The sequence below is a fragment of the Lactuca virosa genome, chromosome 7, assembly GCF_052849685.1.
Source record: "Lactuca virosa cultivar CGN04683 chromosome 7, Lactuca_virosa_CGN04683_v6, whole genome shotgun sequence".
NCBI classification, from domain to species: Eukaryota; Viridiplantae; Streptophyta; class Magnoliopsida; order Asterales; family Asteraceae; genus Lactuca; species Lactuca virosa.
Window position 1 is genome coordinate 208,024,183 of NC_136432.1, and position 19,169 is coordinate 208,043,351.

The following is a 19,169-nucleotide window of genomic DNA, read 5'->3' on the forward strand; positions in this document are numbered from 1 at the left end:
CCACTACGGTTTTCCAACGATGTTTTGCTGTTGGGGTCCACGATATCTAGATGCAGAGCAGGAGATGCCACAACTGCAATGCTGAATAAATTAACCATAAACTCTTAGATATCACACGTTAGCGCGCTTTCTCTCTCACACACACACAAAATCTGAAATTCAATTTTTATCAGAAGCGTTAATGGAGCTTCGGTCAGTTCAGTCGCCGGTCGTTAGTAGCATACCTGCAAAAGGCTTTACGGAATCGCAGCAATTCATATGCTACCGCCAACTTATCAAATCGTTCGGAACGAAGAGAAGTGTTCAGTCAAATGCTATCAAGCTCAGACCTGTTCGATTCAAGGTTCAAGCCGCAGGTATTACATCAATGCTGTTTGTTTTCTCCAAATTTTGCAATGTGAATCGTTATTTCTGATAAATTGTAGGTTTCATTTGTAGTTTATGTATGCTTTGACTTTAAAGTAATATGTTTTTATGTTTCATTGAAGATCAATGAGAATTTCGTTAGCAATTCCAATTATATGGAAGTGATTTTATTTTAGGGAGTTAAATTATGTAATTCGGCGTGTAAATGTTCTCTACTAGGGTTGGTGTTAGTCCTACATTGTTCATATTCTTGTCTTCTTTATATTGAATCATTGGTTAATATCCTCAAAACTGAAAAGGAATGAATATATCCTTATAAATAATGCATATTGTATAGTAATCGATCATCCATTGCGTTTGTCAGGATAACACGAGTAAGGGGGAAACTTAAATTAATAAATAACTCTAAAGCTTCTGTCGGTTTTTAGGAACAGTGATCAAATTTGAGTTACTCTTAATTAGGAATAGAAGGAATTTACAACATGGACTGTGTTTTGCTTTGTAGTTCTTCATCTACCTGAATAATCTTCTACTGTTTCTGCAAGGTGCAGCAACAACTGGTTTGCAACCAACCGAAACAAAAACAAAAGATGGTGAAGAAGACGGAAATCTCATCTTTGTTGCAGGAGCAACTGGCAAAGTTGGTTCACGAACAGTAAGGTCAAGATACAAATCATCAAACTTTTCTTTCACTTGATTCTCAAAACCATTAAATAACATAAGCTTTATCCAGGGAGCTTCTGAAACTAGGATTTAATGTTCGAGCTGGTGTCCGAAGCATTCAAAGAGCAGAATCTTTGGTCAAAGTATGCATCTAATTACTCATCACACTAATCAGTTTCTCAAATAATTAATAAATGAAAACACTGTTTTTTTTTTCTTTACCTGTAGAGTGTGAAGCAAATGAAGCTTGATGAAGCATTATCTGATGGAACTCAGCGTAAGAGAAGTATCCCTGACTTTAATAATTGATATGAAGTATGAATATGAACCCTAATGTTTTTAATAACATAATTCTGGTATGTACTCTGTAGCCCAGCTATAGAAAAGCTTCAACTTGTGGAGTGTGATTTGGAGAAACCAGAACAGATAAAGTCTGCATTGGGAAAAGCTTCAACAGTTATATGCTGCATTGGTGCTAGTGAGAAGGAGGTATTTGATGTTACTGGACCTTACAGAATTGATTTTCAAGCCACAAAAAACCTTATTGATGCAGGTATATTATATAAGAACTAATATAGACAATAAATTTATAGTTTTTGTTTTGGGAATGAAATGTTATTTAGTTGAAGAATTGGTTACTTACTTCTTTCAATTGTGTAGCTACTGCTGCAAAAGCAAAACACTTTATTTTGGTTACTTCATTGGGAACAAACAAGTTTGGATTTCCAGCTGCTATATTGAAGTGAGTTCAAACTTCAATTTTCTTGACTATTTTACTATCTGAAATTCTGAAATTATGCTTACAATGATGATAATTCTATTTATGTTTAAAGTTTATTCTGGGGAGTTTTATGCTGGAAAAGAAAGGCTGAAGAAGCACTTCTTGCTAGTGGGATTCCTTACACTGTGAGTTACATTACATCTTACATCATTACCTAAACACATAAAAAAACTATATATATATATATATATATATATTTTTAATAAATTTCAGATAGTGAGACCTGGTGGAATGGAGCGCCCTACAGATTCCTTCAAGGAAACACATAATCTTACACTCTCTCTTGAAGATACTTTATTCGGTGGTTTAGTATCAAATCTTCAGGTTCTTTTTAAAAGCTCGATTGAATTTTTTATATATGTTTTTGAATCTTTATATTTTTTTAATATAAAACCAAGATTTGTGTTATATATTGATATTAGGTGGCAGAACTCCTTGCATTTATGGCAAGAAACCCAAGTCTCTCATATTGTAAAGTAGTGGAAGTGGTTGCAGAAACAACTGCACCATTGACTCCCATGGCTGACCTCCTAACAAAAATACCACCTCAACGTGCTATACCTTACAAACCAAAGGTACATACATAATACATTTACTTAAGCCAAAAATTAAAATGGTTTTTTGTTTTTTTCCTAAACTTTTTTTTTGGTCAAACTTGTTTACTTATCTTTTATAACATTATCAGGAGCCAGAAGCTGTTAAAGTGTCTGAGCCTGTTAAGAGCATGAGTTCTGAGAGTTCAAGTGTTGCCATTGAGTCAAAAACAGCTCCACCAAGGCCACTCTCCCCATATACAGCGTAAGCCATGTTCATTAATAATTTAATATTATTAATAACATTATTAGTAACATGACCAAAATTTGAGTTTGCAAATTTAATTTAATTTGTGAAATTGGTTTATGAATAGTCCCCACTAGAGAAAAAAACATTTCATTTGGCAATTTTTTGGTGAGATTGCTCTTATTTTGTGGAAAAAACTAGGAAGCATATAATACTATTGTATCTTCATTGAGAACATAGGACAATTTGAAGAAAAAACCTAAAATTCTATGAAAAGGACGATTGAAACTACCTTATCCTTATAAGAATTGGTTAATCTCATAAAAAAAACTTATATTTTGTTTTTTTTTTTTTTGGATTAAACCCCAACTTTATTTTTTGACTGAAAAAGACCTTGTATTTTTTTCATTTTTCAAAAGAAGTCCTCAACTTTGTATTTTTTTTTTCTGAAAAATAACACCAACCTTCTAAATGCTTCCAAATAAACCCTCAATTTTTTTAGATTTTCTTGAAAAAACCCTCACATTTTCCAATTTCTTTTTGAAAAAAATGACTAAATGGGTCATCGGAAAAAATGAAAAAATACAAGGTCTTTTTCGGACAAAAAATAAATTTGAGGTTTAATACGGAAAAAAACACAGAATATAAGGTCTTTTATGGGGTTAACATAAAACTATTGTACCTTCCATAATATTATTTATATTAAATTCTATCAAATATAACCATGTGTAGACTCTTTATTGTTGATAGTACTAATTACTGTCACAGTTATGAAGGTTTGAAACCCCCGGTATCCCCGATTCCTACGCCACCTGGCGGCAATAAGGTGGTGGTAGAAGCAGTAACAACCACTACTCCTCCCACTGATACTGAAACTGAAACCAGCACAAAAGTGGAAACCATAGCTATTACAGATGAACCTGCAGCACAAGTGGCTGTAGAAGTGCCAAAAACTAGGCCTCTCTCTCCTTATGCTGCGTAAGTGAAGATCGTCATATTTTCATATGTATTTTTTTATATTTCTTATAAGCATCAAAAAAAAAAAAAATCAATAACAAATATCGGGCTTGTTTTCTAATGAATTTATTTTAGGGATAATGACTTAAAAGGGTAATATATTTTTCGATTTGTATATATTTGGTCACTGTTTTTTTTTTTCGTCTACATTTGGCCCTTCAACTTGTTTAACTGTACATATTCAGTCCTTATGACCGGCTACTCCAAGTAAACTGAAAAAAAATGACTTAATAGGGTAATATATTTCTCAGTTTGTACACATTTAGTCCTTAATATTTTTTTGCACATTTAGTCCTTAATATTTTTTATTGCAAAATAAGTCATTGTTGTTTTTGTACACATTCAGTACTTATGACCGGTTTCTTTAGTTTTTTCTCATGCCATCCTACGTGGGACAATTATTAATGAGGTGTTCGGGGCTGTTGATGCTTATGGTCACGGTGACCTTAGTTGCTTGGTTTCTTAAGTTTTGTATACTGAACATCATAATTTCTTTATACAATCTTAGATTTTAACGATCTTTATATCCACGCATTCGTATTTAAGTCTACTGCAACTTTCGTTTAGATTACTCTCGTTAAAAATTAATATATTTTTACTTACGATCTTTATATACATGCGTTCTTTATGAATGTATGTATGAACATTTTTTTGTAAAATCATAAGCAAAAATATATATTACTTTTTAATGAGAGTAATCTAAACAAAAATAGTTGTAGACTCAAATATGAACGCGTAGATATAAAGATCATTAAAATCCGAGATCGTATGAAGAAGTTACGACATTCAGAACACAAAACCTAAGCACTAAGCAATCGAGACCACAACAACCATAAGCATGAACAACCACGAACACCTCACTAATGATTGTCCTATATAGAATGTTGTGAGAAAAAGCCTAAAGAAACCATTCATAAGTATTGAATGTGTATAAAAACAACAAGGACTTATTTTTCAACAAAAATATTAATGACTAAATATGCAAAAAATATTAAGGACTAAATGTGTACAAAGTGAGAAATATATTACCATATTAAGTCATTTTTCCGGTTTATCTGGAGTAGTCGGTCATAAGGACTGAATGTTACAGTTAAACAAGTTGAAGGGCCAAATGTGAAAGAAAAAAACTCAGTGACTAAATGTGTACAAATTGAAAAGTATATTACCCTTTTAAGTCATTATCCCTTTATTTTACATATGTATATTTTTTATAATTTAAAAAGTAATAAAAGTTTTTATTCATTGACAGTTACGAGAATCTGAAGCCACCAACCTCTCCGACCCCAACACCAAGCGGATCCAAACAGGCACCATCTTCTTCCTCTCCACCATCAGAAGTTGCACCATCTTCTTCCTCTCCACCACCAGAAGTTGCATCAGAATCCACCACGGTCGTTTTCACCTTTGAAAACATTGAAGTCAAAGAGGATCCTCCTCAAACTTTGACTTCCGGAAATTCACCTTACCTTGTGTAAGTTTTATAGTTAAAAAAAACAATTTATATTTTATTACATTACGCATCTTCAATTTACAGTAATAATTTGAGGGGTATATTGTAATATTGTATATAGATATGACAATCTGAAACCCCCTACATCGCCATCACCTTCTTCAAGCTCCCCATTGGTGTCTCTACCAACAACTGCGGTGTTTCCACCACCGGCTGCCGCCACAGACAACGGGTCTCCGGTTGCCTCGTCGCCAGAAAACACCTTTGATGTCACAACGGTGAAGCCAAGGCCACTTTCGCCTTATGCTATGTATGTTTTTTCCTTGATTTTTTTTATTATTTTTATTTTTTTCCTCTATGTAAAAAATAATGGTTTGGGTCAATTTTTTCTTTTTGTAGGTATGAAAGCTTAAAGCCTCCAACTTCTCCAATTCCTTCCACCCCTCAGTAAATGATCTTGGACAAGTATATATATGATATATATGTATAGTAGATCCGGAATGTAAAAGAGCTTTGAGGCATGTTTAGGCAAACCATCGAATTTCACCCCATTCTTTTTTAAATTGTAATATTGAAATCGGTTCCAATATGATCAAAGTCTGAAACTATACAATTGTTACATTCATTAAGTTATAATTTGTGTGCAATTTCATCACAAAGTTAAAGATAAAATTGATTGGAGTACAAATGGCAAACTCGTTAATTACCTTGTGAGAGTTAAGTTTGTTACAGTTAGGGGTCGTTTGATAGTTGCTGACTGGTTAGAAGCTGACTGGGTTAGAAATTCTGACCAAGTCCATGAAAGTAATTGATTAGCAATGTGGTCACGTAAAGTAGTCATATACTCAACGACTTCTGAACCCCCTTTTATGCTTTGAATGTTTCTGCCCTCACTTCCTCTATCTTGCACGTCAATATTCTGTTCAAAGTTCGTAAATAAGTCATCTTGAATATTGTATTTCCTTATAAAACTATGGACCACATCACAAATTATGTCTCTTTGCACTGAAAAATGATAAGAAACCCTTATTTCTCATGAGTTCAGTTAGTTAAGCGTGTTAGTTCATTTCTTGTGCATAAATAGAATGCAATAGTGTTCTATCAAGTTAATCGAGAATTTCATTTATCTTCTTCCTTGGTATTTACATGGTATCAAGGAAGAGGTTGCTTCCATCCTCAAATTAGAACTGTAAGTTATTTCTTTGATTGTTTCTTCATGAATCAATAGATGTTGCCTTCCGATACATCATGCATCCTGTTAACCTCAAACTCTCATACTCTAGCTGAGTCACCACTACTCAGGCCAAAATTCACATCAAGTTTCACATTCGAATCAAATAATATTAAAATTTTCATATTCGTAAAGAAATTATGAATCTCAACCAGAATCAAGAACGATAATTCAAATTCAATTTAAATCTTATTTTAGTGATTGCTCTCACCAAGAAATAAAAGAAGCTATGATATCATATTACATAAAAGAGTGAAACCAAGAAAGAAAAAAAAATGAAATTCTTGATTAACTTTAATAGAACCCTATAACAAACTTAACGTGGGGCAACAAATTCTATAGGACAGGGGTCGAATTGTAACTATATCGTAATTGGAAAGCTAGGGCGTAAAGGTTTAATCGCAGTCAATTGGAAACTTGAAAGGACCTTTTAGGGTTTTTCCTTCATGGATGAAACGGAGAACCTGTCGGAAGCCAAGAGAACCACCGTCGGGCCGCCGTCCGTGTTGGAGTACCTGGACCCCAACTACTGGTTTGTCATTTATGAACTTGTTTCCATCAAGCTCCACGTTAAATTATACCTCTTATTCGTTTGAATCAGTAGAACAGTTACATGATCAAGTATAATCCCCTCATTTTTCTTCGAATATGTATCCCTTTAATCGAATTCTGATTGCAAAACTAGAAACTGGATTTATTATATACTCTTCTGATGTTTTTTAGTAATACTGGATTGATTATCATTAGGAATGAGAGGTTTACTTCTGAAGACCATTACGAATGGCTCAAAGATTACTCCCATTTTCGTCATCTCATTCAGCAGCATATCAAACCTTCTTCTTCTGTACGTTTCCCTCTCTTTATTAAATACAATAATGATTGAACATGTGATTAAAGTGTGTATAATCAATAATGCTACAGGTATTGGAACTGGGGTGTGGAAACTCACAACTATCTGACGAATTATACAAAGAAGGAATCACCAAGCTAACCTGCATCGATCTGTCTTCAGTTGCAGTTGAGAAGAAGAAGAAACAGTTGTTGTCCAAAGGCTACAAAGGTTTGTTTATTGTATTAATTCAAGTTTGTATGAAAATGTATCCCCCCTTTTCGCATTCATCCTTAATTTGATAGAAAAAAATATAATTGATACAATTATGAAAGTATATATAGTTTGGTTATAGCTTTATGTTTGCAGATATCAAGGTCTTGGAAGGCGACATGCTGAACCTTTCATTTGATGATGAGTCATTTGATGTTGTTATAGAGAAAGGAACAATGGTAAAACTAAAAAATTCACAAAAAAACTAAATGCATAATTTCACTTGCTATAAAATCGCCAAATTTTCATTTTCATCCATAAAGTATTGACAAATCAAATTTATACAAAACTTGAAGGATGTTTTGTTCGTGGACAGTGGCGACCCATGGAACCCAAAGCCTGAAGTTGTAAAAAAAGCAATGGCAATGCTTCGAGGTGTTCACAGGGTTTTGAAACGCGATGGGATTTTTATTTCAATCGCTTTTGGTCAGGTACGAGACATTAATATCATCAGATATAACAATATGTCTCATGATTATGAGGCTCTTGAAAATTAATTGGCGATTTTAATGTCTTGTAGCCACATTTTAGACGCCCGTTGTTTAATTCTTCTGAGTTTACATGGTCCGTTGAGTACACTACGTTTGGCGATGGGTTTCATTATTTCTTTTACATTTTGAGGAAGGTTAAGTTTCATACTTGTTCCATTTTAGTACCTCAACTTTCAATTTTGTTTCATTGGTATGAAAATTTTGTATTATTTATTTATTTATTTATTATTATTTTTTTGTTTTAAAGGGATGTAGATTGTTGAACGTGGATGAAGATGTGAAGAAGGTTGATGCACATTGTCTTGACCTTTATCAAGATGAATTGGAGGATGAAGATTACTTGTTTCGTACCAATATTGATGACGTGGATGATGACAGATGACAATATACTTTGAGTTTACCTATTTTTTAGGTGTGGTTTGTAACGGGTGTTAATTAGGATGAAAGAGGACCATAATCAGAAAAAGTATTTGTATATGGATAATTCATTGAATCTTTAATTAAAAAAAAGATAATTCTTTAAATAAATTGTAAATAAACATATTTCATTTTGCTCAAAATACATGTTATATGTTTTCCGAATAGCTAAAAAAGAATAATCTATCATCTAAAAGGTTACAGAAAAAAAAAAAAAAAACTAGATACGTTGAAAATATGAAATCTTAAGTTATAATTATAATAAACATAATTTGTAATTACAATATACTTTTTTGTTGAAAATTATATAAATAAAGGTAATTTATGATTGTAGTATATTTTATTTCATTGCCTGAAAGAATGAAAGAAAAAAAAAGCAGTCTTTTTAAAAAGAAGAAAGCGTACATTCTATAATGAATTTTCAATTTTATTCTTTCATGTCAACCAAACAAAGACTATTTCATTTTCATTCTCTTTTTGATTACTACATGCTTACACAATCCACCCTCGAGCTATAGGTTTTTCAAAACAAAAAAACATCTGCATGCACTCACTCCATAAAAGTCTAAAAAATTATTACATTAACATTCAATATTCTATTCTTAATATACATATCATCTTATTTTTAATATACATAATTTATTTTTTATTGTTTAATATTTTTATGAATAATTAATATTACATTAAATCCAAAATTATCTTTACTAAAAATAAAAATTTGTATTTACATTACATAAAGTAAACAAAAAAGGTGGAAAAAAACTGGTTTGTCTTTAACCCGCTTATAACTTACAATTCGTCTTGAGCCCAAAACTAAAATTCTAAACTGGGCCATGTTTAACCGGTCATGGAATTGGCCATAAAAAGAATAACGTGTATAACTTGACATTTTGGTCACTTTTAACCTATTTTTTAAATTTTATAAATAGAACTTCTAAATCACGAGATATTTTTCTAACTGTTTGATGTTGAAAAAAAAAACAATATGTGTTCAAATGGATGGAACATAATAGGAACAAAAGAGTATTTAAAGTATTCGAATACTTTATTGAAGCCAAACAATCAAAGATCTTTGATGGTGATATAATATTTTGATCATTTGGTATGAAATAATATGAAATGTAGTTTTTCGACAAGTTTGATTTTGTGTTGTTTGAAAAAAAAAAAAAAACATAAAAAACATCATAGAAATGATATATCATATATATTTAGTGTTAATGGATTTGACAGTAAAAATAAAGAAAACGTAAACGCTAGAAGGAGGGGTTGAACCTCCGACCTTGTGGTTAACAGCCACACGCTCTAACCAACTGAGCTATTCCAGCTTTGTGTCTTACAAGTAGTTTTATCATAATTTGAAGTGTGCAACAGAAAAAGTAATCACTGAAATTAAAATTTTTAGTTTGAGAATTTATGTGATTAACCTTTTTTAAAACTTATTATTTTTGTTATGATTTTTTAATTTATTTTTCCCTAACAAAAATATTTTGTCATAAATAGTTTATATATATATATATATATATATATATATATATATATATATATATATATATATATATATATAAATTAATCTAACATATGTCTGTCTTAAATATTTTGTAAATATAATTAATCGTTTTTTAAAGATGCTCTGATTCTAAAACAACATTACTTTGATTACTTTGATAATAAAGTGAAAATAATGAAATATTACAACACAAACATAAAAAAAATTATAAACTTATAGTCTATATTTTGTTTAAATTTGTAGTACATTTGATGATGATACCAAGTTGTTCATTTGTTTATATTTACATATCTCATCGCATAACATGTGTTTATCTTACACTTTTATCTCATCACACACCATGTGTTTGTTAAACATTAAATAGAAACAATATATCATTGTATAGACACAAAATACCACAAATAAACAAAACTAAAAAAAATAACTACATCCCTTTCAATAATACCTATCATTTATATTATATTAAATGTTTATTTGAGTTTTATGTTTTGAACAATCACTATTTTATCTAATAATTTAACATTTTATTCATCTATTTTATGAGAACCCTAATATTTTAGTATAGTTTATAAAAAGGTCTCAAACTAAATTTTATCTATAACAAAGTGCAGAATACCGATTAAAACTTATGAAAAATCCATATTGGTCGGTTTCGCAGATTTAACCGGTATCCTGTCTTTTTTCGTTAATTTGGTCTAAATATTGTAACTTTTATGAAATTACCTAAATTTTAACCAATAACCAAATTATTAAGACTTTTCTAAAGATTATTCTTGAATTAATGTATATAATTATTAACAAATCATTTATAAACCTTACACATCATTTTTATTATAAACAATGGAAATACAATTGTTGCTAATTTCTAAGAATGAGACAAATTGACTAAGTACTCCCTTATTGCTTGCTGACCACTTCAAACTCTCTATGTTCCTTCTATATGTCGTTATGAATATCATGGTAAGATGCACTATATGGGTGTTCCTCTTATGTTTTTTAACCTAACAATCACCCAACTTCTATAACTTACTTGGTAACAGCCATCGAGACTGAAAAGGGAACTTTGAATGATAGTTTAAATAGATAATCACTATTCATTCATTTCCATTTAAATTGTCATTCAAGGTTCACTTTTCATTCTCGATAGTTGTGTGTTAGCTGATGGTTGTTACCATTTAAATTATGGAGGTTGGGTGGTAGTTAAGTTAAAGAACATAAGAGGAACACCACCATCAGATGAACGCCCACAACGATGCATACGAGGAATGTAGATTTTGAAGTAGTCAACAAGCAATAAAAGAGTACTTACTCCACCTTTCCATTCTTAGAAATTAGAAACAACTATATTTCCTTTGTTTATAATAAAAAAAGATGTGTTATGTGTTGGAAGTATGCCCAAAGTTACAACAGTTTGGTAATATTACTATTAATGTGTAATGTCCCAGATTTTCAACCAAAATTTTCTTTTTAAAATATAAGTAAAACATCTAAAAACCATTTTCCATAAAAGTTAATAAACACCAAATTGTTTAACATTATAAAATTAAATAACAAAATTGTATCATAGTATTCAGATGTCTCAAAACATAGTCAAAAGTCAGATGCGTATACAATCAAGCTGCTCCCTTTCCCTCATCACTGGAACAACCTGGAAAACATTTAACTTGAGAGAGTAAGAACAAAGCTTAGTGAGCTCCAAAATATACCATATATTATATTTCATATACAATACATATATACAAAGGGCTCATAGTCAACACCTAAGTGGGCCTATAGGCACAAACCCTCATCTCAGTTTGACATGTTAGACTTCCAGTCAACTCATAGTCAACACCTTAGTGGGGTTATAAGGCATCAAGACCTCATCCCAATATAACATGTTTGACTTCCAACTACCCTCATAATGGGCCTGGAGGCTTATGACCATCTTCCATATTATCCACCACATACCACGACAAAAGACTAACCGATCTAATCACACAGTCGTACCATAAGAGTGTTGAATTAGGTGTCTAAGCCATTAACTATTACCAAAAAGAGCAACCACCACCCAAGAAAAAAACTCGATTTTGAGTCCATGTTGAATAGGTTCATGGAAGCTAATGAGAAGAGGCATGATGATACTGATGCTACATTGAGAAACAAACAAGCCTTCATTGCAAATATCAAAACTCAAGTCGAACAATCAACCAAACTTGTCAATGAGTGATTAATTCCTAAAAATCTCGATTTGAAACCACAACGACACTTCATGGAAATCTCCACTGAAGAAGAGATTATTTTTGAGCCTTTAGTGACCCTTAAAGAAGCTACTAAGCAGCCCGATCTACAGCCGATGGAAGTAAATATCGAAACAGAAAAGTCATTTGCCCAGTTATCATGATATGACGAGCACCCAGTCACGTTGTGGCCTCAACAAACTCAAACTAATGCTTATTCGGTTAAGCCCTACCAATCGCCCTTACCTTATCCTTCTTGAGTAAAGAAACATCTACTGGAACAAGAGCATAGAAGATTTATCAATCAAGTGAAGGGAATTCCAATCAACATACCATTCATTGAGGCCATGGAAAAGATGCCCAGATACGCAAAAATTCTTCAAGACCTTCTCGACACTCGTCAGGAATTAAAGCAATATGTCCAAGGTTGTTATTAATGAACAATGTTCAATGGTTATAATGGAAGTGTGACATCCTCTAATTTTCAGAACCAATTAAAACCTTTTCTTTACGCTTTTAAAATCATTTTATCATTGTTACGGAGTATCCCAATATAATTAAACATTTTGAGAGAAAATGATTGTCTCAATTTTTTTTAAAACCCTAAGGATATAATAATCAATACAAATACATAAGTTATAGCATAAAGACTTAAGGGTTCTGAACACCATGGCAGACTTACCCTTAATCACTCAGCATCCTAATCATGATACCTGCGATGCATACAACTGAGTGGGTCAGGTTAGAAAACTTGGTGAGGTATATAGGGATTTCAATCCCATAATATTCTTATGATATTTCTTAATTACCAGATCTGCAGGAGCTGTTAGACAAGGGATTCATTAGACCGAGTAGTTCTCCCTGGGGAGCCCCGATTCTGTTCGTGAAGAAAAAGGACGGGTCGCATCGGATGTGTATAGACTATAGGGAGCTGAATAAGGTAACGGTGAAGAACCGTTACCCACTCCCGAAGATTGATGACCTCTTTGACCAGCTACAGGGAGCATCTTGGTTCTCCAAGATTGATTTGCGTTCAGGGTACCATCAGATGAGGGTCAGAGAGGAGGATGTACAGAAGACGGCGTTTCGGACGCGTTATGGCCACTATGAGTTCGTGGTGATGCCTTTCGGCGAGTTGAAGGACCAACTCGCCGAGTAGAAGCGGGATGAGACGCGGGACTTAAGTGATGGACTCGTCGAGTCGGGTCCCGGACTCGACGAGTAGGCTCTGTATGGACTAAACCCTAATATGAGGGTTTGCACCCTATTTAAACAACCTTATACAGCCTCCATCGCCCCTTTATGCTCCCAAACACCATCTATAGAAAACCCTAGCCGTTGTTGAAGTAATCTAAGCCATTTTGGTGGATTTTGTTGTTGATAGTCTTAAGAAGGAAGGAGAAAGGCTTGAGGAAACAAGAGGAGACCAGAAGGGTTCTAGTTTGTGCTTCATCTTCAGTCCTCAGAAGGTATAAAGTTGCTAACTTGTTTGTTCATTTGCTAGATCCCATTTTGTGGAGATTTAGGGCTTTTATAAGCCATTTTAGGTAGCCAACCATGAATGCAAGCATGGTTGGGGACAAGGCTTCGGATCTAGGTCCTTTGAGGGGTCACAAGGCAGAAAGTGGGTGCTTTTACACCTAAGAAAGACTCCATGCAACCCAAGAGCTTGTTTTAGGACCTTTTGGACTCAAAGTCCCATGCATGCACGTAAAGTTTGTAACTTTACGTGCTAGGACGATTGTAAGTGCCTAGATCTATCTTTTGGTCAAGAGTTGTACATCAGAAATCGAGGATTTAGAGTGTGGACTTGACCAACTCGGCGAGTCCGTTCTTGGGACTCGACGAGTCCAAGGCTTTGAGTCCCATATCTGTTGAGGGTCAAAAGGACTCAGTGGGGTATTAGAGGGGTTGTAACAAGACAGAAAGAGTGACCCAACACATTGGACTTAATTTTAGACCTGGAGTTCATGGGACTCGACGAGTGCTAGAACAGACTCGGCGAGTCCAAGGCAATCTTCTTATGGATGAAGATGAACTCGACGAGTTGTTCATACAACTCGGCGAGTCGAAGTCAGGACTTGTTCATCTGTTGAAGATGAACTCGACGAGTGTTCGTCAGACTCGGCGAGTCGGATGAAGGATCAATCGATGTTCATATCGGAGAGGAACTCGTCGAGTCGTGGCTAAACTCGACGAGTAGAGTCGTGGATAAGGACGAGTAAAGGGAAGGGACTCGACGAGTTGACGGCCCAACTCGGCGAGTCCGGTCAACTAGAAGTTGACTTTTGACTTGGACTTGGTTGGGGGTAAAATGGTCATTTTACCCTAAGAGTAGATATCAGTTCTAACTGTGTGTTTGTGGGGATTGTAGCCGGAGGATTTCCGGAGCAGCAGCGGACGGAGGTTTCCCGCACAGATTATCAGCAACTACTCGTACGAGGTGAGTTACCTTCCAGTAGCGGTGGGTCTACGGCCACAATGCCGGCCCACCAGTAGGAGTTGTATGTTAGATGATTGTCTTTGTGATATCATCTAGTTTTTCTACTACCTGATGTGTTATATGCTGGCATGATATGTTATATGTGATAGTAGTAGAGTTCGGTTGTTAGGACCGAAGGGTAGGTCAGACACCCCAGATATGTCTGACAGTATGTGATGATATGTTTATATGCTGGCATGATATGTTATATGTGATAGTGGTAGTAGGAGGGGAATAGTCCCCAAGGTCGGTTGTTAGGACCGAAGGGTAGTTCGGACACCCCAGATATGTCTGATAGTATGTTTATGTTATGATATATGTGATAGTAGTAGTAGGGGTGGAATAGTCCCCGAGGGTCGGTTGTTAGGACCGATGGGTAGGTCAGCACCCCAGAATGGCTCGACACGGGTAGGTCAGCACCCCAGAATGGCTTGACACGGGTAGGTCGGCACCCTATAATGGCTGTACCGGGTAGGTCGGCACCCCAGAATGGCCGTATCGGGTAGGTCGGGCACCCCAGAATTGCCCGGCAGTATGTATGCTATGTGATTGTATGGTATGTGGTATGATGGGGGAACTCACTAAGCTTCGTGCTTACAGTTTACAGTTTTGGTTTCAGGTACCTCTTCAGCAAAGGGGAGGGAGCTGGCGCGGTAGCGACACATCATACACATTCGCATTGATTTTCCGCACTTGAGATATTCTGGGATTGTACTCTGACATGATGCTATCTTATGACTTGGGTTTTCAGACATGATATATTTATGTGGTTTTCTTATGAATGCTTTTATAATCAGTTAATTAAAATGAAATTTTTGGACTCGAAATTTGGGACGTTACAGTTACCCACTATTCAAACTTGAACTAAGCATCCTTTGTAAGTCTTATTTCCCTAATAGGCAAGACTAACCAACTTATCTTTCTTGAAATACTGACTCTATTTTAGGCAACTCTATCCCAATATTAACATAGAGTATTTATATTTCCTTTATATTTTTCACAAATAATATTTCTATTATTATTATTATCATGTGATAATAATGTTTGTATACTATAACACATATAGAACCATATCTGGTTCGCACTTTGTATATAAACATATAAATTTATAACACATATTCCAGGAAATAGGCATATAGTTTACATATAAACTTTTTAGCAAATATTTAATAGCTGTATTAAAATCATGTTAATGAAAGGGACTATGTACTCAACTAACTTAGGTGGGTGATAGGAAAATTAGGCAGCGCTTCGCTTCGAATTTCCAAAGAGACCTAGACATATAAAACATTAAGTATTTGTCTAGTTTCATAATCCCGGTGACTATAATAATTATAGTCTAGATTTCTCATAATCCCAATGTCTACATCAAGATCTATCAAGTAAGGAACAACCATGTAGGATCATATCAAAGGTAGGGTCCGTTTGGTATACAAAATATACTGTTTGGAAATCCCACTTTAAACACCTCACTCAATCCAGCCTTGACATCACTACCATAAGTAGATCAATCAGTATAATGACTTGAAATCACTGATAAATCTTAATTATAGGTTCATAATAACGACTATGACTATAATTAAAAGTTACACTTAAAATAAATAAGCGTAGCTTGACTTACAGAGTAATCCAACAAAAATTAGATATTACGCGGGCAAAACTCTGACCTAGGAGCTTCTACTAGATAGCTACTGCTAGTTGGGCACTTTAGGGGTCGCAGGGCTTTGCCGACTACCAAAAAACTAAGGGAAAATGGGCTACAGGAGAGAGAACTGAGAGATAGAGGTTGCAGGGGTGAGATTTGAGGAAATGGTAGATGATGGGATAACCTCTTGGATTATACCAAAAATCTTTCTTTCTGCAAATCGAAAGTGTACTTCTCCCGTACTAGACATACTATTTATTAGACACATTCTAAAGGCAAGATACCTCTCCTACGGTATCTTCCGATAGGTATCATTAACTATCATCAACTCTCTTATTTCCTCTATTTGCTCAGTCTGGTACGAGTCCTTATCATGACGTTCCATACACCGTAATAGTTGTTCAAGATGAGAAATTCAAGATAGAGAAGGTTGAGACGCGTAATCCTCCTTATTACTCCGAAAAGTTACATGTCAGTTCTAATACCGTAATTAAATGTTTAGAAATCTGAACACATAAAATTTCCATATCCGGTTGGCAATAAGCCATATATCCGATCAAACGATAACATCATAAAGCATATAAGGCATCTTATAGAATAAATCATTTAGCACATAAAAGCAATTTGGCATCTTCCCTAAATAAGGTATTGATCATGTCTATTCAGGCATACTTCCTAAATATAGCAGACACTCATCTCACGATCATCGCTTAGCATTCTAAGTTTAAGTCTAGAAATCCTACAAATTCCTAGTTCGCTTAAACTAATGCTCTGATACCAACTGTGACATCCCCAATTTCACGGTCTTTTAAAAAAAATTATTTATGCTTATTTAAAAATTAGAGTATCCTTTTTGAAGAATAATATTGCAGAATTTGTTCCCAGAAAACATGATAAAGATGTTATCAAAGCATTTCCGAAGAAATGTATTTTATTTATATTAAAACATTGGGATGTCATCGTCAATACAGAAACATAAGCATAAACTGACCTTTACACTAATGATTTACATCTCCTTTAATCTCTCAGTGTAATGTATCTTCGCATCGATACCCGTGATACAAATAAACCGAGTGGGTCAGGTTGGGAAACCTGGTAAGTACATAGGGTTTTCAACCCACAATAATATAATTATTATGTTTAATCATCAAACAATTAACCCAATTACTCGTTATCTTCTTTATTCTTAAGTATCTTCCCTAAGAATCATCTATTCTTCAATATTTATTCCTAAGGATTGTCCTAAGGAATGGGCACGAAGTCCATCGCTGCCAGGGTTTATCTAACAATCACTAAGTCCATAGCTGCCGATGTTACCTCTTAGGCACAACTGCCAACATTATCCTTTAGGCGTAGCTGCTAGGATTATGATGTTATCTATTAGGCACAACTGCCAATATTATCCTTTAGGCGCAGCTGCCAGGATTATGATGTTATCTATTAGGCACAGCTGCCAATATTATCCGTTAGGCACAACTGCCAGGATTTTTAGAGTACATCTGGTGAACACGTAGTTCAAAAATACCTACAGGTTGTAGCGCAGATGCCAATGTTCATTTATATCATATTTCATCTCTCATCATTCATCTACCCATCTTTACCCAATATTTTTATAGGTATAAAAATACGTATACAGTTTAAATCAAGTAAAACATGTATAAATCGTTCATCTAGCATAGATATTAGGAACACATATAATAAGCACATATAGCATGTATTAATATTAAATACTTCATATTTATGTGTAAGATGAAAGTAACTATGCACTCACTTGTTAAAGTGATGATTCGTAATTCGGACATCGATTCGCTTCTAGCAACTGTCTTTTCCGTCGACGTAACAAGGGGGTTTAGCGAGGAACCGGGCTCTGCGCGGGCAGAACTTTTGAGTTGAAAGCTCTTCTTCTCGGGGCCTTCTGGCACTCCGAGACTTGCTACTAACACCTAGGAGGTGCTAGGGAAAGGCTTAGAGGGTTTGGGGTGTTTGGGAGAGAATTGGTGAGAAAGGTGTGAAGAATGGAGTGATTTGTGCCTTCTATTTATAGGTTGTGAATATGCCGAACACGGGGCGTTACCTAGCTGAAAGTTGGGTGTTCGTTGGCCACATGTCACCATCTGGTGGCAAGGCGTGGGGAAGAAGCAGTGGCTCAGATCGCGACACGTGTCACTCGTTGGTTACTCCAAAAACTAATTATCTTCTAAAATCCGTAACTTTCGCATACGAGCTCCGTTTTTGACGTTATTTATATCAACGTGTAGGTATCGACGGGATCTACAACTTTTGTTTAGACTCCGGCGGCTAATTTTGAGTTTATTTTTAAAGTTATATTTTAACAGGCTTAGACAGTTAAAATCCGTTAAAAATTCATAACTTTGTCATCCTACGTCCGTTTCCGACTGTATTTATATCGTTGAGCTCCTATTAATGAGATCTTTAATTCTCATTTAGGTTTTGTCGGCTAAAAATCGATCTATGTAAAATTCGATTTCCGGGCTGTGTACTACTACGCTAAATCTTAGAAAAATCATAACTTCTTCAAACGAAGTCAGATTTGGACGTTCTTTTTATGTATGTTCTCGGTTTAACATATAATACGACTTTCGTTTAGATTTCTAAGGCTAAAAAGTAGCTTATCAAAAATTAACTTTTTACGATACGCGGCTCCGTGCCGGTTTTGTCGCAGAACTTCAACGGGTCATAACTTCATCGTTATAAGTCGGATTTCAGCGTTCTTTATATGTAAAAAATCCTTGTGACATATATTATACTTTGGTTAAGATTATTTATTCTAAATAATCTTCTATCAAAAAGTCATTTTTAACATTCATTTACTCTAAATTGACTAGCCCGAACCTACGGGCGTTACATGTATTCTGTAAGAATGAAAATGAGTGAAAAATGATGCATGAAAAAAAATGAATAAAAGTGGTGAGAAGGCATGAAAATGACGATAGTTGTATAAGGTTAAACATATTCACATTACTAAACAACCTATTCTCTTAGTTATTCTCATGAAAT

At 34.4% G+C, this 19,169-nt stretch overlaps 2 protein-coding genes and 1 non-coding gene across 5 annotated transcripts; 2 read left to right on the forward strand and 1 right to left on the reverse strand.

Moving 5' to 3' along the window:
- Positions 1-96: 96 nt before the first annotated feature.
- TIC62 (NAD(P)-binding Rossmann-fold superfamily protein) lies at positions 97-5,693 on the forward strand. 2 transcript variants are annotated; one of them, XM_079060569.1, is made up of 14 exons: positions 97-356; positions 912-1,026; positions 1,100-1,172; positions 1,258-1,306; positions 1,406-1,582; positions 1,690-1,771; positions 1,863-1,935; positions 2,024-2,134; positions 2,233-2,385; positions 2,496-2,608; positions 3,359-3,568; positions 4,857-5,078; positions 5,179-5,367; positions 5,457-5,693. In XM_079060569.1, exons 1-14 carry the CDS (start codon positions 182-184, stop codon positions 5,506-5,508), a joined length of 1,794 nt encoding a protein of 597 aa, XP_078916695.1. In that variant the 5' UTR covers positions 97-181; the 3' UTR covers positions 5,509-5,693. The 2 variants fall into 2 exon arrangements, with proteins under 2 accessions (XP_078916695.1, XP_078916696.1); XM_079060570.1 differs by having other exon boundaries at positions 918-1,026.
- A 979-nt stretch (positions 5,694-6,672) lies between these two features.
- Positions 6,673-8,441, forward strand: LOC145124994 (S-adenosyl-L-methionine-dependent methyltransferases superfamily protein). 2 transcript variants are annotated; one of them, XM_079060480.1, is made up of 7 exons: positions 6,673-6,820; positions 7,036-7,132; positions 7,210-7,348; positions 7,487-7,569; positions 7,687-7,821; positions 7,911-8,015; positions 8,129-8,441. In XM_079060480.1, the coding sequence occupies exons 1-7, from the start codon at positions 6,735-6,737 to the stop codon at positions 8,261-8,263; spliced, it is 780 nt and encodes a 259-aa protein (XP_078916606.1). In that variant the 5' UTR covers positions 6,673-6,734; the 3' UTR covers positions 8,264-8,441. The 2 variants fall into 2 exon arrangements, with proteins under 2 accessions (XP_078916606.1, XP_078916607.1); XM_079060481.1 differs by having other exon boundaries at positions 8,137-8,441.
- Positions 8,442-9,549: 1,108 nt separating this feature from the next.
- TRNAN-GUU (transfer RNA asparagine (anticodon GUU)) lies at positions 9,550-9,623 on the reverse strand. Its single transcript has one exon. It is a non-coding gene; the product is annotated as a tRNA-Asn (tRNA).
- Positions 9,624-19,169: the final 9,546 nt, after the last annotated feature.

Bases quoted from the DNA above. Each gene is read 5' to 3' on its own strand.
- TIC62 (XM_079060569.1), top strand. From the start codon at position 182: ATGGAGCTTCGGTCAGTTCAGTCGCCGGTCGTTAGTAGCATACCTGCA. The intron at 357-911 runs GTATTACATCAA...TGTTTCTGCAAG, and splicing joins ATTCAAGGTTCAAGCCGCAG to GTGCAGCAACAACTGGTTTG. The intron at 5,079-5,178 runs GTAAGTTTTATA...TATTGTATATAG, and splicing joins GGAAATTCACCTTACCTTGT to ATATGACAATCTGAAACCCC.
- LOC145124994 (XM_079060480.1), top strand. From the start codon at position 6,735: ATGGATGAAACGGAGAACCTGTCGGAAGCCAAGAGAACCACCGTCGGG. The intron at 6,821-7,035 runs GTTTGTCATTTA...GATTATCATTAG, and splicing joins TACCTGGACCCCAACTACTG to GAATGAGAGGTTTACTTCTG. The intron at 8,016-8,128 runs GTTAAGTTTCAT...TTTGTTTTAAAG, and splicing joins TCTTTTACATTTTGAGGAAG to GGATGTAGATTGTTGAACGT.